The sequence below is a fragment of the Ostrinia nubilalis genome, chromosome 9 (assembly GCF_963855985.1).
Source record: "Ostrinia nubilalis chromosome 9, ilOstNubi1.1, whole genome shotgun sequence".
Taxonomy (NCBI): Eukaryota; Metazoa; Arthropoda; class Insecta; order Lepidoptera; family Crambidae; genus Ostrinia; species Ostrinia nubilalis.
The window spans coordinates 10518527-10535212 of record NC_087096.1 but is presented as its reverse complement, the minus strand read 5'-3'; the positions used below and the strand labels follow the sequence as shown (position 1 = coordinate 10535212).

At 34.5% G+C, this 16686-nt stretch overlaps 1 protein-coding gene and 1 non-coding gene across 2 annotated transcripts; one reads left to right on the top strand and one right to left on the bottom strand.

Moving 5' to 3' along the window:
- Positions 1-267: 267 nt before the first annotated feature.
- On the bottom strand, positions 268-2509 carry LOC135074615 (protein yellow-like). The gene has a single exon (XM_063968971.1). It carries the CDS (start codon positions 2463-2465, stop codon positions 1125-1127), a length of 1341 nt encoding a protein of 446 aa, XP_063825041.1. The 5' UTR covers positions 2466-2509; the 3' UTR covers positions 268-1124.
- Positions 2510-9009: 6500 nt separating this feature from the next.
- On the top strand, positions 9010-9081 carry Trnae-uuc (transfer RNA glutamic acid (anticodon UUC)). The gene has a single exon. It is a non-coding gene; the product is annotated as a tRNA-Glu (tRNA).
- The last annotated feature ends 7605 nt before the right edge of the window (positions 9082-16686 follow it).

Here is a 16686-nt window from a genome sequence, read left to right as displayed (position 1 = left end):
CAGTATCTAGTTAATAGATGAATTAATTATGATTATTCTAGAGAAAAAGTGCAATTGAAATACATGTCCTAAAAGCATTAAATCATTTAATGGAAGGAATTTTTTTATTAAGCTGTTTAATTATTTAAGCACTAAATTATGTTTAGTGCGTAACTACTTAGATAAAGTGTATCCTTGTCTAAATCATGTACGTATTTAGAAGTGTCAATATGTGTGCGCATCACGAGCTCAACGTTGGGTCGCTAATAAAAAGAAGAAACAACATAATATGATAAACACGTTTATTTAAAATACACTCACAGTCACGTTCAAATAACACCCATACAATTTAGTTACAATATGTATGTTACATTTTAATTTAAATACATCTGGTAACCTAATCTACCCTTTCGTAATTAAGTTATCTAAATTATTTATTATGAGACCGACTTTCCCACTGGCATTCACCTCGCAATTCATTTCACTGGAAACAAGATAATTTTATTTAAAATAGGTAGAGTTTTTTATTTATACTGTAATATTATTATTCCAAAACGGTTAAGCTACTTGTGGCTTTTGTATTCAATACTACCCTTAACCGACGAATAAAATGGCACAGAATTGGCTACAATAGGTAAACAAATATGAAATAGCTTTTTTAAATGATGGAATAAGACGTTTACTAGAATCAAATTCAGTTGAAGTGAAATGTAAAAACTCTACCTCTTTATAACCTTACTTACATTCAATTTAAGTCTTATTAGCTATAGCTACATGTAAATTTATAAATATTTTAGCTCAGATGCACCTCAAATTCGAGTTGGAATGTTTATATTATTGCATGAGGCGCGGCATTTGGCAGAACGTCCTCGACCTTTTGCATACACCGGCGGAAAACGAGACTCATCTTCATAGCTCCGTAGCCCACGGCGTGAAAAGGTCGCCGCAAACGTACCTTACAACCTATAACCCTAACGATATACAAAGCTGTATCTACATGCGCATTATCACTGGGAGGACCGAGAGGTCAAGGTAACTAAATATTTGGTAATGTTACGCATCAGTCCAAGCGTCGGATAAGTTATGAACACTGATTTTCAGGGTCAGGGTCGCGATTGGGCCGAGACCGAGAAAACTGATGGAGACTAGGCGAGCAGGTGCGCCAGCGCAAGGAGCAGCAGCGACGCGGCCAGCGACGGGGCGGCCGCGGCGCCCGGCACGTTGGCCGGCTTCAGGTCCTCCGCGAACACGTAGCTCTTCGACCCCGTGTGCGACTTCAAAATCCTATAGTTCACCTCCCCCAGAGACACTTGGTTCTTAACGAAGTTGTACAATCGGTTAATTATTACGTACACGTTACCGTGGTCGTCGAAAGTGAACCGATCCACCCACTGGATGTAGTTGGGGTCGCGGGCGATCGTGCGTTGGCCAACATGGAAATCGACGGTTGTGTTCCATTCCGCAATGGTCGAGTTGCCTATTAGACCGAAGAAGAGCACGCCATTCGAGTCCATCTTCATGCCATCGGTCTGCGAATTCTTCGTACCGAGGTCTACTACGTAGGGGCGGAGGGCGCCATCGCCACCACCGAGGTTTTCATTGCGCAAAACTGACGCGTTAATGGCATACAAGTGGAAACTTGACAAAGGACAGTAGTAAACGGTCCTATCTACTTTATCGTCTGCGGTCATAAATTGCGGTCCCAGAGCGATTCCGTCGATATTAACGGGAAGGTTAACACTTGTTCCGTTGATGCGGAACGCTGTTGCTTCATGCACTGACATCATTGATTTCGTATCGCGAACTTTCCACGACTTTTTATCGCTACGCCTGAAAACAATTATGCCTGGATCGACGGCACTGTTGTCGGTGATGTACGCATAATCACCGTCCCGGTTATCAACGACGAGGTCATTTAAATAAGTCGAGTTAGGGTTTAATATGTCAGCAGGGAAAGGAATGCGTTCCATTTCATTTTTTCCTGATTTTAGGTCAATTAGTACCAGGGATGGCGGGCATTTGGGGTCCGGGCGCTGTGTCAGGGTGCCGACGCGGCCGTTGTCTAAGATCCACATAACACCGTTCCTGTCGATTTCAATGTTTTGCACGAACTGCAGGGCGGAACAGTCTCCAACGGCGTTGGCTTCCCAGCTCGGGAACGGGCGCAGCTTCGGCGCCGTGTCGCTCTGCTGCATCGGGATCGTGGCCAGCGTCGCCGGCACTCCCTCCAGCATCCTCGGCAGGGTCAGGAACAGGTTTTCTCCGTAGAAGTTTATGCCAGATATTAGGACGTTTTGCGGTATGTATCGGTTGGTATTGAGGGAGGTTTCGCGGTCTTCTGGGGAGCGCCATTCGAAGTCGATGGAGTTCCATTCGTAGATGACGCGGAATTGTTCGCGGCGCGGGGCGGGCGGCCTGGGGGGTTGCGTTTCGTTCTGAGCAGCGGCGGCGGCGAGGACCGCGAGGACGAGGAGCGAGAGCAGCATGGTCGAGGGCGCGGGCTGCGTGTGGCGCGGACGACGCGGCCGGTGCGACTGGCGGACTCAGCCGCGGCCGCGCCGCCCGGCTTCGCGTGAGCACACCACTACGTCACACAAACAACAATCGGACCAATATTAAGATTACTAACACGCATTTAAAATGTAATAATCTAAACAAACACTTACACGAATGTCAAGCGACGGGTAGCTACCTAATCGGTCGTTATGTTCTTAGTTATACAGATGAGTATGTCGGCGCAGACGGCAAGGGTGCACGAAGGTCACAAATCTCACCCCAAGCTAGACTGAGGGGTCGAGAATTCGAAATGAATCCAGTCGTTCCGTAACTTTTGTGTCTGAATAATAATAAGTGTTCAAGCACGAATACGTTAGTAAAAGGGGAAAGTATAACAATAAGACAACTTATGTTAACTAATTTCAAAGTTCTTTTTAGGGAACTCTTTGGAGTGTATTATTGTTTTGTGACAGTTAAATGGTTTTAACTACGCTATCTCCTCAGATTTTTCTGTAAGCTTAAGTGCTGTGAAACTCGTCGCAGAGAAACCATAGTAGAGTTCCAAAATAGCCTCAAGATTAAATCTTTCCATTCGAATAAAACGATTCCAATCGATTAAAATTATTGTCGCAATAAAATTGATTCAAAAGTTTTAAGTTTCATAGGAATAACATAGAGTCAAACAAGTTAAAAAAGTTATACTTCCTACATTATGTATAGGTACGTAAAGATAATTCAGAATCGCATCCTGAAAAGTTCAGTGTTCATTATATAATTTTAATTTATCACAGAAGCAATGTTTTAATCTAATAAGTTCACTTCTCAAGGGGTTACTAAAAAGGTGGAAAAACCCTTTGGAGTGATTTTGGCTGACTCAGTTTAAGTTATTAGCTATGACTCATAACAACGTCAAGCTACGAATAAAATAATCCAGACTTATAAAAACTCGACCCAAGCCACGGATAGGACTCGGAAGCCAGTTAGTGTAATTAAACGAAATTATAAAGAAAGGGAAGGTATACTGACTGTTTGTATAATACTTAGAATTGCATTACATACAGTGTCTCTTCCTTTATTGGTATACAATGCCACATGCCATGTATTATCTTGTGTCTATAGACACTGCCATCGCAAGTCAGGGGACATATTTTTGAAGCATTCGAATTCAGATCATGATTTTTGGACTTAGGGTATGACCCGTATGGCCAACTGTCCTCCACAGCGGTAGAAGGTAGAGTATGCAAGCGGTCACACGTCATAAGTCACGTTATCAAACCCTAAGGTTAAGATTAGGCTTTATAATAAAATAAACAAAATACCACTCCTAACTATAGCATATTAGCCGGGACAGGCTTATGGCGTGTTATAATAGGTACTATGATTTTGAAAATCCTTATTTAGTGGTGGTAGATTTCATGTAACTTTATCTACTTACCTTAAAAATGTTCTATAGTCAAAGTCAAAGTCAAAATTTCTTTATTTGTTTAGACTAATAAATAGTTCTTACAAATCGTCATTTTGCTCTTAAGGAGCCTCTACATGTCTCATAATCTTTTTACCCTACCAGCGCTTCGAGACCAACATTTGGCAAGTGCTGAGAAGAAGCGCCGCAACAAACTCAGTCACCACTGTCTGCCGGTTAATATAAATAAATATAAATAGTAGTAGTAGGTACATTCGATTCAGGAGCAGTTCACTGAATTTACCATGCATTCTTGTATGGTGTTATCTTATAAGAATGGGTATACAAGATTGCGTGGTATATTAAACAAGGTAGTGACGTGCTAATATCTAGACTTACATATTAAGATACTAGTAGAAATGACTCGCATACATAAATTTGAATAACTTGGATTGACCAGTCCCCGAAAGCAGCGCCTGTTCACAGACATGACGAGTGAACCAGCCATCGCTTCACTCGACCATATTAGAGGGAATGTAACGACCCGCCTCACTACGCCACCACCCCAGAGACATTTTAGTGAGAATGACAATTCCAAGTTATCTCTTTAAAAAAAAAAATTAATAATAAAGCTAAGTAACAGTCCAGATTGAGAAGCATGACACTATAACATTTGAGAAATTATTATTATTAGTTTATACATTACTTTCCATTTTAATTATTTTTAGTGCGAGCATGAGAGGACCATAATCCTACTCCCAGGATGACTTATCATTAAGAAAATCTCGAGTTGTATAATAGGCTTTTTTAAGCATGTGATCTTTAACTATACCTTTAAATTTATTATACGGTAGCTCTTTATATTTATCAGGGACTTTGTTATAAAAATGGATACCTTGTCCCATAAAAGTGGCAAACACTTTATTAAGTCTAAAAGCGGGTATAGCCAATTTATTTTTATTTCTAGTGTTAATTTGGTGAATATCACTTTTCTTTTTGAATTCATTAATATTTTGTTGAATAAATAGAATACAGTTTAAGATGTATTGTGAAGCGGCCGTGAGAATGCCAATTTCTTTAAACAATTCTCTAAGGGACGCTCTTGCTTTCATTTTATACAAGTATCTTATCGCACGTTTTTGCAAAATAAATATTGTTTCAAAATCTGCAGCTTTGCCCCATAGCATGATTCCATATGACATTAAGCTATGAAAGTAGCTAAAGTAAACTAAGCGAGCTGTTGAAACATCGGTTAATGACCGTATCCTTTTTATTGCAAAAGCCGCTGAGCTGAGCTTTCCCGCCAGAATTTCTATATGGGGGCCCCATTGGAGTTTTGAATCCAGGGTAATTCCCAGAAAAACAGTAGAGTCTACCAGATCGATGGCATTATTATTAAGTTCTATTTGGGTACTAACTGTTTTTACGTTAGGCAAAGAGAATTTTATACATTTTGTTTTCTTTGCATTAAGTTGTAAATTATTTGTAGTGAACCAACTTATTATAAGTATTTTTTATAAAAAAGTTTCTAATAAGTATCCATTTTACATACGAATTTACAGCAATCGTAAACGATTTCGTACGCGAATATTGAAAATACGATTTGGAATTCGAATTATTTCGAATGGTTAAAAAATACGCCTCCTACACACATCAAAACCGCATGAGTAAATACCATTTAGATGAATGACCCATAATCTGGAATTATTACGCATATATTTTAATTTAATGCGTAACCTTTGATACTTATGGGCGGAAAATAATGAACTATTGATAAAATACGAACAATTTATTTTATTTATTTCAATTATGCGTGCACTGACTTAGATAAATCAATAAATTAGTCATTTATATGACTAATCCTTTTGCATTAAATGGTATTTGGTTGCTGAGAAGCCTCTGTGAATCATGAGGCATAGGTTAGTGTTCCTCATAATTATAATGTTAATATTTTTTTAATTAGGCTATTTTCAAAAACTGTTTATACTAGGTATAAGTTATGGAGGTTTTAGTTACTTTTACATACCTACTCGTATATTTAAAATGTCTTTTTCGCAGAGAACGAACGCTCTACATTTGTACTACTTACCAATAGTAACGTGATAAGTGTGTCAAAATTCCTATTAAGTGTCTAAGTTTTCATTAATATTAAAAATAAAAAATAAAAGATTTACGTTGAGCAAATAACTTAGTCACTCCCCCGATAAAGGAGATAAAAATAGTAGAAATTGATAAAAGTTCAGCACCTCAATAACTAAGTGATAATTCCGTTATTGTTACATGTTCATTGTTCAGGGTTCTATTCCTGATTCAGTGTCCTAGGTTCAATTCCCAGATGTGGTAAATGAAGTAGCAAACATTTGTCTTTACGAAGGTGCCCCCACTTTTCGGCTTATTCCCAAAGGTCAACGACTCTATTGTTCTTCTTTTTCCATGAAAATCCGTCTATGAAAATTCAAATGTTTTAAATAAGCTCTTTATCTTATTATTTTTAATCGTGGTATTTTTCGTTACCGACTTTGAGTCGTTCTTAAAAATTTGGACACTGCAAATTCACCTTGTTTACTAGGAAAATCCTTTTTAGGGTTCCGTACCTCAAAAGGAAAAAACGGAACCCTTTGTTGTCCGTCTGTCTGTCTGTTAAGACCCTTTATCTCAAGAACGCGTGGACGTATCAAGCTGAAATTCACATGAAATACTCAGGTCTATTGTCCCTTTAAGCTGTGAAAATATCAAACTTCTAAGCCAAGCCAATCAAAAGATACAGCCGATTATGTCGATATTTTCAACAAATTTTCGACACATGCAAAGGAATCAAAACCTACAGGATACTTCCCGTAAATTCAGAATCTTGAAATTTGGCATGAAGCATTATCATATAATGCAAATATAGGAAAAATTGCGAAAATCACATTTTTTTAGTTATATAACATAATAAAAATATTTTAATAAAATGAAACTTACTACCTTATTTCTCACGAACGAATAAAGGTATCAAATTGAAATTTATACCAAATACCTAGGTCTATTGTCCCTTTAAGCAGTGAAAAAATCAAACTTCTAAGTTAACGCGATCAAAAGATACAGCAGTTTATACCGACACCTTAGACGAATTTCCGTCACACGCTAGGGAATCAAAACCTACAAGGTACTTCCCGTGAACTCAGAATCTTGAAATTCGGCACGAAGCAACGTTATACAGTGTGTCCGGGCATGTAGTGATCAAACTTTAAGGGCGTAATCTATAGACAATTTTATTGATGAAAATACTTCAAATTTGGGCCTTGACCCATTTCTCCCAAAATTACAAGGATTTAAGTTCTAATTTTTACTCTTCACCTCTTCCTTCAAAAACAATTGAAAGCGTGGGTAACTTGACACTAATAAGCAAATAATTTATATCATGCGATAGCCAATAAAATTATGTATTAGTAGAAGTAGAAAACAGACACAAGTTTCATACATTTTATGGAAGTAAGAATGGATTTAATTAGAAAAAGACATAATTTTTTTCACTTCTTTTTCAGTTATTTTCCAACACAAGAAAAACCAGGTCGTTAAGGTATGTTTTATTTGCATTGTATTGTAGTATTTGAGCTATTCTACAAAACGAATGTAAATTTATTAGTCTACGTCTATTAGTTTCGACGTGATTGTTGAACAAAAATACCCCTTCCCAGCGGTTTCCATAGTAATCGGAATAGGTTGTGTGATTCTTTCAGGCAGTGCATTTTCGCATGTCGCGTGCGCTATTTGAACAAATCTTTTTTCGGCGTATAGGTAATACCTCAAGGGTGGTCCCATTTAAATTTAATAATAAAAAAAACAACCCCCAAGGGTGGAAAATTGGGGATGAACTTTTTTATACGCAATATCTCCGCCGATTATGAACCAATTTGAACGATTATTTTTTTGTTGAATAGGTATTATTTGTGTTCACGCATTTGAAGTCGGTTTTATTTTTTTTTTAAAGTTATTGATGTCGTATTTTGTGGTTTGGGAATCAAATAAACTTATATTATAAAGCTGGACCTTTGGGAATAAGCCCACTTTTCTTAAGTAGTGGAAAACAACGCAGCTCTTTTTCCAACGTCGTTAACCTATGGATCACTAAACACAAGGGCCACTTGTTAGTGGTGAGCTCTCAATTTGGTGAATTGACGTTTACCCAGCATTTTGTCCCTAATAGGATGGGATAGGGTTGACCTTTTTAAGCTATCATCTCGACTCTACCCTCACTATTAAGGCCAGACTTCCAGAATGTTTCGCTACCTACTACAAATAATTCAAGGGCTCTTTCGAAAAAATAATAGAAAAGTAAGTACAATAATAAATTAACTTTTAAACAAGATGATTTATTTTATAATAATGTATATTTATTTATGTTATAAGTATGCTGTGGTTTTCTGATTAAAAAATATTAACAATTATTACTCAGATGACCGTTACTCCAGTCAGAGTAGACTTTTTATACAATTTATTTATTATTACGACCTCAAATAAGATTTGCTAAAATCAGAGAAGTCCTAAAGTCAGCAAAATTACATAAAGTAAAATTAAGTCATTTTATCTTTACAAGTTATGTTATGTTATGTTATAAGATAACATTGTCTTAAAAAAGAAATAAAAATAATACCAGCAATATTGTATTTTGTACGATTTTTTTTACAAAATACGTACTAAAATGTAATAACAATATGAATTCCGAATTTTCGTGTAACAGCTAATAAGATCATTATTTTTGTTCTGATTTGTGATACTGTGAGACTTATAAAATAATTATTATATTTTTACAAGTTTCATAAAATTTAGGTTTATTTACTGCATGCTATGCCATCTAGTGAAGTGTAACGAAAGTGTAACTTTACAACGCCATCTGCAGATTGTCGGTGAAACTGATGAGGGCGATGGCGTTGAAAGCCGTATTTCATTTTTGTGTAGATTTCAATAGGTGGCGCTAGCATAAGAAGTGATTCATGTTAGTAGACAATTACTTATTTTGAAGTTAATTAATACTATTATGGCCAATTGAATAATAAAAATGAATTGAATGAATTGTATTGAAATTACTAATCAGCAATATTATTGTATGAAATGGAAATATATTACACCTTTTCAACATCTCCGTAACATCCCGTATGGTCTAGTGGCTAGGATACCTGGCTTTCACCCAGGAGGCTCGGGTTCGATTCCCGGTACGGGAAACCTTTTAGTTCTTTTATTTATTTATTACAGTAAGATGTATTTTATGTGTAGATATTGTACTTTTAATTCCTATAAACGTTACTATTTTATGTAATGTGTTAAAGTAAAGTAGGAAAAGAAAACAAACATACACCTTACCTTTTCTCATAAGAATTTATATTCCCAGCAAAATTCCTTGCAAAAGTTATGAAGATCAATATCCTGGTTAAAAATTCTTAAATAAAATGTCATGGCGATAGCCTTTTGGAATTTTCTTGTGGTTCCGGGTATGTACGAGTACAATCTTTAAAATCTCCCATTTAAAATCCTCATGTGAATGTTCAATACTTTTCTGCAGGCCGTGTGCATCTATGCTCAAACTGTACAATAAGTTTGTTAATGCATCTAAAAATAATAAAATAATTTTATTATTATTTTTAAATAAATAAAATAATTCGCGAGATTTGCATTGTGTTAAAGCTGTTTGGTTGCTACGCCAGTGCCTTTTCTAACCGCGCGCATAGATAATTTTAATGACGCGAAAAAAAAAGAATTGCGCGCCATTTTTCACCATTCAAGTGTACAAAATGTACGTGCGTGCTGTTTATTAATCCAGTGCCATAGCGTAGTAGTAAAAATTGGGTTTTTTTTACTTTTCAGAACATCATTGAAATGCCAGCCAGTGACTGCAATTTTACCAACATAGTTTCAAAGAAAGGTATGTTACCATGTACTGTAGTATGGCATAAGCTCCTAAATGTGTCTCAAGGGTAAAATGCAATTAAATTCCTGGAGTAAAAACAGCTATAGTGTTGACTATTTCTGTGTAACAAACACACATGTTTCGAATCAAGCAAACAGAGTCGGAGTTTTGTTTATTTGTTCAAGAGAGATCTATGTTTCGTTTGTTACTGATTGCATTAAGTAAATATCAACATAGGGCCTTGTTTTACAAGTTAAACTTTGTTTTGAAAAAACTTCAAGCTAGTAGCTACGCTACTATTATGTATTCTGTGCTAGGACTCTTATGTACAGCACATAATAAGCTAGGAAACAGGTACTTAGGTACATACTCTACGAGTAAAAAATTACCACATGAAACCACTTAATTAAGCCTTCCTACTCTACCTCAAATTATATTTTATGTACTTACTTACAGCTATCGAAACGCCCCATGCAATAGCAAGTGCCAACAAAAATGTCATCTGTTGGGCAAATGCAATCAAATGTTGCTATTACCACAAACTAGCCTTAACCTATCTACATACAAATTGTACCTAAGTTTAAAAATTTACAGCCCACTGTTCGTTTAGAAGTCATAATATTTACGTTGGACGGCTGTTGTTACTTACAGTTGTACATATTGTACGTTTACTACGTTCAGGCGAAAATAGACTCTGTTTTCCACCGAAATATTAATGTACCATAACTTTGCACATGACTTTAGAAAATTTAGACACCATTTCGTATTCACAACGTCAGTATAATATTCGAAACTGAATAAATCAAATTCTATTTTCATCTTTCTTGTACCATAATGCAAGTACATATTTGAAAATACATCGCAATACATTTAACCTCGTAAGACCGAAGAGTAAATTGTGTCGACTTCTAAGTATCGCCGAATGTGCTTTCAGAAGAACGAATAATTTGAAGTAGTAAACGCCGAGCACTTCGAGTAAAAAAAATTCTATGTTAGAGATTTTCTTTTGCATTCATATTTTCAGGGGCTCTATATGATAGTGCATAGAGCTTATTTTAGGTGAAAAATAATAAAAAAATGTTTTCTCTTAAAAGAACATTCGGTATTACAGACTTTAAAAAGGAAAAGTAAATAAATTGTATTTTATACTTTAAAGTAAAACATAAATGTAACCTTCTTAATAAATTAATACTACATAAAGATACAATAACGATATTAATAAATGTAACTGAAAAGGAACAACGGTTTTAATTTTATTTAATGTTTCATAATTAGTACTTTTAAAAGTACTATCGGTTTTATAACATACACTAATGATAGGTTAAAATGTACAAGAAGTAAAGTGAATATTCATGTTAATTATAATATTTACTAAACTGAAAATCAGAACGTTCTCATGGTAAATTTTCTCAATCATATCATAATTTTAAAAGTCCAATACTTAATCCCATCTCAATAGAAAAAATATACAAAAATAAAACTTTCACCATCAAGACCGAATGTTCCTTGCAAAGAACTTTTATTTTCAAACGAAAAAAAATCTTACAAAACTACTTCAAATTGGGAAAAATAATTTTTTTGCTTGTTTAGCAGTATTTTAACTTAAATTATACTGGTCAGTTTTGCAATTAAACTACGTTTACGTGAAGAAAAAAAATTAATCGCACATCATGTCTTCTCGGACGAACCACCTTGTCAAAGAAAAATGATAATTTGACAGTGACATTTTGTTTTTTTTATATTAATAAGTTCGGATACCTGATTTTGAATACCTTAAGCCATAGACTATCACTCTTTTTTTTCGATAAGCGCGAATTTTCGAACTTAAATTTATCGCTAAAGTTTTAGTTCCTCTGAAGGCACATCCGGCGATACTTCGAAATCACCTCCGAAAATGTCTCGGCGTTACTGACTACAAAGTTTCAGTTCCTTCTGTGGCACATCCGGGCTTACGAGGTTAATATTTTTTAAATTGCACATTAAGATGCAGCTTCATTTTGTGATGTTGGTTATGAAAAACTATTCAGCTGATTCCCAAAACAATAGCAATATTGAGTTAAGAATATTGATGTAATAAAGTTGGTAAAAAAAAGGTAGTAAAGTCTTTGTCGACCAAGTCCCTTACGATAGTAATTGTTTTCTTTAAATTTTACAATAAACACATGATGTCATGCCAGTGTTTATAAAGGAAAAGTCGATGTCCTCACCTAACGTGTCACTTACACTTATTTATTTACCCATTCAGTGTATGATGATGGTATGGATGGATAGTATGAGGTATATTGAGCAAAATGCTCAGTTTTAGACCCGTAACTCATTTTAAACCTAAGCATAGATATTTAATAAACTTGCTTATGATTGGTTGAAACTTCAAATTGGACTACAGGCTTGAGTGTTATTTTTTTTTAATACGTGTCTCAAAGTGTTGGTAAAAGAGAGGTACTGCAATTTACGCGCTATCTACCGCCTGTTTGCTACCATAAAAACTGAAAGATAAATATTTGTTTTACAGGACCTCTGCTGAACAAAGACTGTGCGATGATTAAGAATCATGATGAAAACGCCACAGACCATTGCAGTTTTCGTTTCACGACGAGCCGATGTAGCAGGCTACGGCGATTTTCAAGATTATGGGTTGTTAAACGAGGAGAAGAAGTAACAATTCATGTAAGTAAAGTATGTACCTAAATTAGCATTGATGCATTAATTGGAAATGTGTGGGACTGTAGGGGTCTTCAGGAGCTTTGGATCTGGCTTACATACTTTAATATCCCTCCCTTGTGCCCTCAACAGTACTTATTATTATTCTGTGCCTCAACCTAGAAAGCTTACATAGGGAAAGGACTTCAAGGAATGCCACTGAGGTTGCACAGTGCACAGTTTCGGTCGGAGTCAATATAGTACCTTTGACGTGACCTCTGATAGAAAATGAACTTAGTTATTAGATAACTATTGCTTCAGCTAGGCTACGTTAGTCTTTTTTACAGGTCGTCCATCTATTAGGCCTTGTATTATAGTTAACTAGCTGACCCGGCGAACTTTGTTCCGCCTTAATGGCAATAAATAAGCAGACTTTTTTTATTTCGAACGGGATAAAAAGTATCCTATGTCCTTCTCCTGGCTCTAAACTACTTCCCTGACAATTTTCAGCTAAATCGGTTCAGCCGTTCTTGAGTTATAAGTGGTGTAACTAACACGACTTTCTTTTATCAGGGTGTTAGGTAAATGGGTATATGAGCCGACACTAGCCCATGTTAACATGGTCATATAAATGGTATGGTGAAGTCAGAAAATTGATATCTTCATTTTAATATTTCAATTTTCATACAAATCGGATTTTTAAAAATTTATTTTGTATGAAAATTAAAAAAAATAAAATGATGATATCAAATTTCTGACTTCACGATACCATTTATATGACCATGTTAACATGAGCTAGTGTCGGCTCATATACCCATTTACCTAACACCCTGTATATATAGATTTGTGTCACGTGTTTAGAGCCTTTCAGCCGTTATTTTAGCAACATTTAAGAGAATTAATTAATTAGTAAAGATCCTAACGAGCTCGGTCATTGACATGCGGGTTTGTGGAATCTTGATTGTATATTCCACCGGCTTATTATGTCTATGTTAAACAGTTAATGACCTACAATCGTCATAATTGGTGTTTATTCTTTTTTGCTATTTATAACTATGCCGGAAAACCTGTTTTATGTGCCATCAACCCACACCTAATACCTATACTTACATACATAATAATATATATACAAAGTATTTAACTGTCAATCGATTCTTTTAATCCATCATTTAGATCACTGTGCCGTGATCGAAAAGTAATTTCCATATTCGACAGTTAATTAAAAATTATATTTTACTGAAATAATGGAATCGAGAGTAACGATTGACAGATGAATAATTTATTTTCGGTTACATACTCTGTGCGTATTTTTAAATCTGCATGTTTTTCACATAACGGAAACTGAAACTAATAACCGAAGACATTGTCTTCATTCAAGGTGTCGCAGCTCAAAAGTAAGGACACGGTCGTTCTTTTCAAACTAACAATAGTTTTGTGTTTTCTCATAGTAGACTTAGAACAATTGTTTAAAGTTAGCCTATATACCATTGAAATAAAGGTCTATGATGATATAAAGAATCCTTTAGGTTATATGTATACAGTGTGAGTCACGTTAAAGTGTACATATGAAAATAGATGAAACTAGACCTATTTTTATCGACAAAAAAGAGGTCAAAAATTTTTTGAGATTTTTTTTAAATTTTTTATAGAATTTTTTTTCTTCCAATTACTTATTGTAAAGAAAACATAATAACTTTTAAACTAAGCGGTATATCCTGATAAAATAAAAACAGTAATAATGCTAAATAACAGGGGATACTAAAAAAATGCATAAAATACACAAAAAATGCCAACAAATAATAAAATAAAATACTTTTTGAAAAAAATCTGCTTTTAAATTCGTGTTTTTTTGGTTATTTGATAAATTTCTCCAAAAAATGCCCCTATAACAGGTGGTTATTATTACTATGTATTATTCTCTATCGTATTATCTTTGTAAAACCAAAAATCGCATGTCTCTATCCCTATCACAACATTTGCTATGATCATTTGAACAAAGGCCTGCCACAACATTATTCTCCGCTACAGGTAGAGACAATTTTAATTTTAACTAAATTGCTTATTTTACTTCGAAATCTTTTGTTTTTATTTGAAATCTAACTTGTCTTTATCAAAATTACAAATCTAGAGCCATTTTCAGTTTCGTTGTTAACGAAGCGTTGAATGGCGCGGCCGGAGAGGCTTAGTTCAAACGATCATTGCAAACGTTGTGATAGGGATAGAGACATGCAATTTTTGGTTTTACGAAGGTAATACGATAAAGAATAATACAAAGTAATAAAAACTACCGGTTATAAGGCCATTTTTTGGAGAAATTTATCAAATAACCAAAAAAACACGAATTTAAAAGCAGATTTTTTTCAAAAAGTATCAATTTTTATTATTTGTTGGCCTTTTTTGTGTATTTTATGTATTTTTTTAGTATCGCCTGTTATTTAGCATTATTACTGTTTTTATTTTATCTGGATGTACCGCTTAGTTTAAAAGTTATTACGTTTTCTTTACAATAAGTAATTGGGAGAAAAAAAAATCTATAAAAAATTTAAAAAAAATCTCTAAATTTTTTTTACCTCTTTTTTGTCAATAAAAATAGGTCTAGTTTCATTTATTTTCATATGTACACTTTAACGTGACTCACACTGTATATATAGGATACTTACATTTTATTACTAAATCCATAGAAAAAACAATGCATAGTACTTAGGCATTTTTATTGTTTTCACCAAAACAATGCTTTGCCTCATCCAGTCACAAAAAAAACACATATTTTACAGAAATACTTACATAAGAGAGACTTTAATACTCTAATAAAAAAACACTAAAACAGATACTGAAATGTTTCAGTGATGTTTAGCTTTTTTTTTCACGATGGTTGAACTAAATCACTTGTGCCATGCGAAGTTCAGTGTTCATATTAGTCAAATTAGGGAAATATGTCAAAATGGCAATTTTATTCTTGAGATAAAAGCAGAGATAAAATAATAACTGACCTTTGAAAAATGTTCTACGTTCATTAGCGCCTACTGTTTTATATCTCTCTATGAGAATGTGAGAATTGCTAGGTAGAGCGAGCTAGCTGGATGTCAAATTATCATCATCATCATCATCATTTCAGCCACAGGACGTACACTGCTAAACATAGGCAATGATGAACATAGGAAAAACAAACCCAACGATTTTCAGATTGGCCGGTTGGTATCGACCTGCATCCAGCGTCTTCTTGCCACCTTACTTCAAATTATACTGACACGTTAAGCAGTTTGCAGCACTAATGCCTTTGTTGAAGATAGCAATCTATATTATATTTATTTATAGAGAACAGGAAGCTTTGGACAGTCGGAAGTATTTTGGCGTGTGCTCATTAACAGTCTAACCAAGTGGGGTACAACAATCCGATGAGAGTTATTTTTAACCGAATTAAAAAAGGAGGTTATCAATGGACACGTGCATGTATTATGGCTTTTAAATAAGTATGTAGGTACCTACTTACATTTTTATAGATGTAAGTATTATTAAAGGCCGGTCGATCAATTCTCATAAATAAAACACTGAATACTCAACTTTCACATTATATTGCCTTAATTTAGATACAATTCATCACTTAGCACAAAAGCGCGCGGAGTCGTCTCTGCGCGTCCCTCTATTCTGACGTTTTATCCTAGTGTGACATTGACGTATTGTCAATGTCACTATGACAGCAACTCATTGGCCACAACTATATCGTTATTTTAACGTTTTAGATTTTTCATAATTAACAGTATGTATTTGTTAGTTAGGTAAGTAAGTATGTAACGAGTATTATGTATATTATATTTAACGAAATATTCCACTATGAATCGTGTCGCGTGGTTATCTATATGTTATCTTTATTTAATGTTTTTATTTTATATTTTCAGTCGATCGATATACCCACGAGAATTTAATTTTAAGTTCAAAAGTTATAAATATTTTCTTAGTTCTAAGGGGAGGGCTACATTATTATGTGTTAATTAAGTATGTAATTAACTGACTCTATCATGCAGGAGAGTCACTATAAGGCATATTATTATTTGAAACGTTAAGTATATGATTTAATCACAGATGATTTAATTTAACTAACTCATGAAAAATAACCTATCACCAACTGGAAAAATACTTAAGCAGTCTATAAATATTGTCGAGGATAATATTAGTTGGTTACAAACAAATCAACTTTGTATGGATAATTTTTGTATTATTACTCCATTTTCTTCCATAAACTTTGAATTTTTGATAAATTTCAATATCCAATTACAACGTGTGA

Coding starts and splice junctions, on each gene's coding strand:
- LOC135074615 (XM_063968971.1), bottom strand. CDS start 2,465: ATGCTGCTCTCGCTCCTCGTCCTCGCGGTCCTCGCCGCCGCCGCTGCT.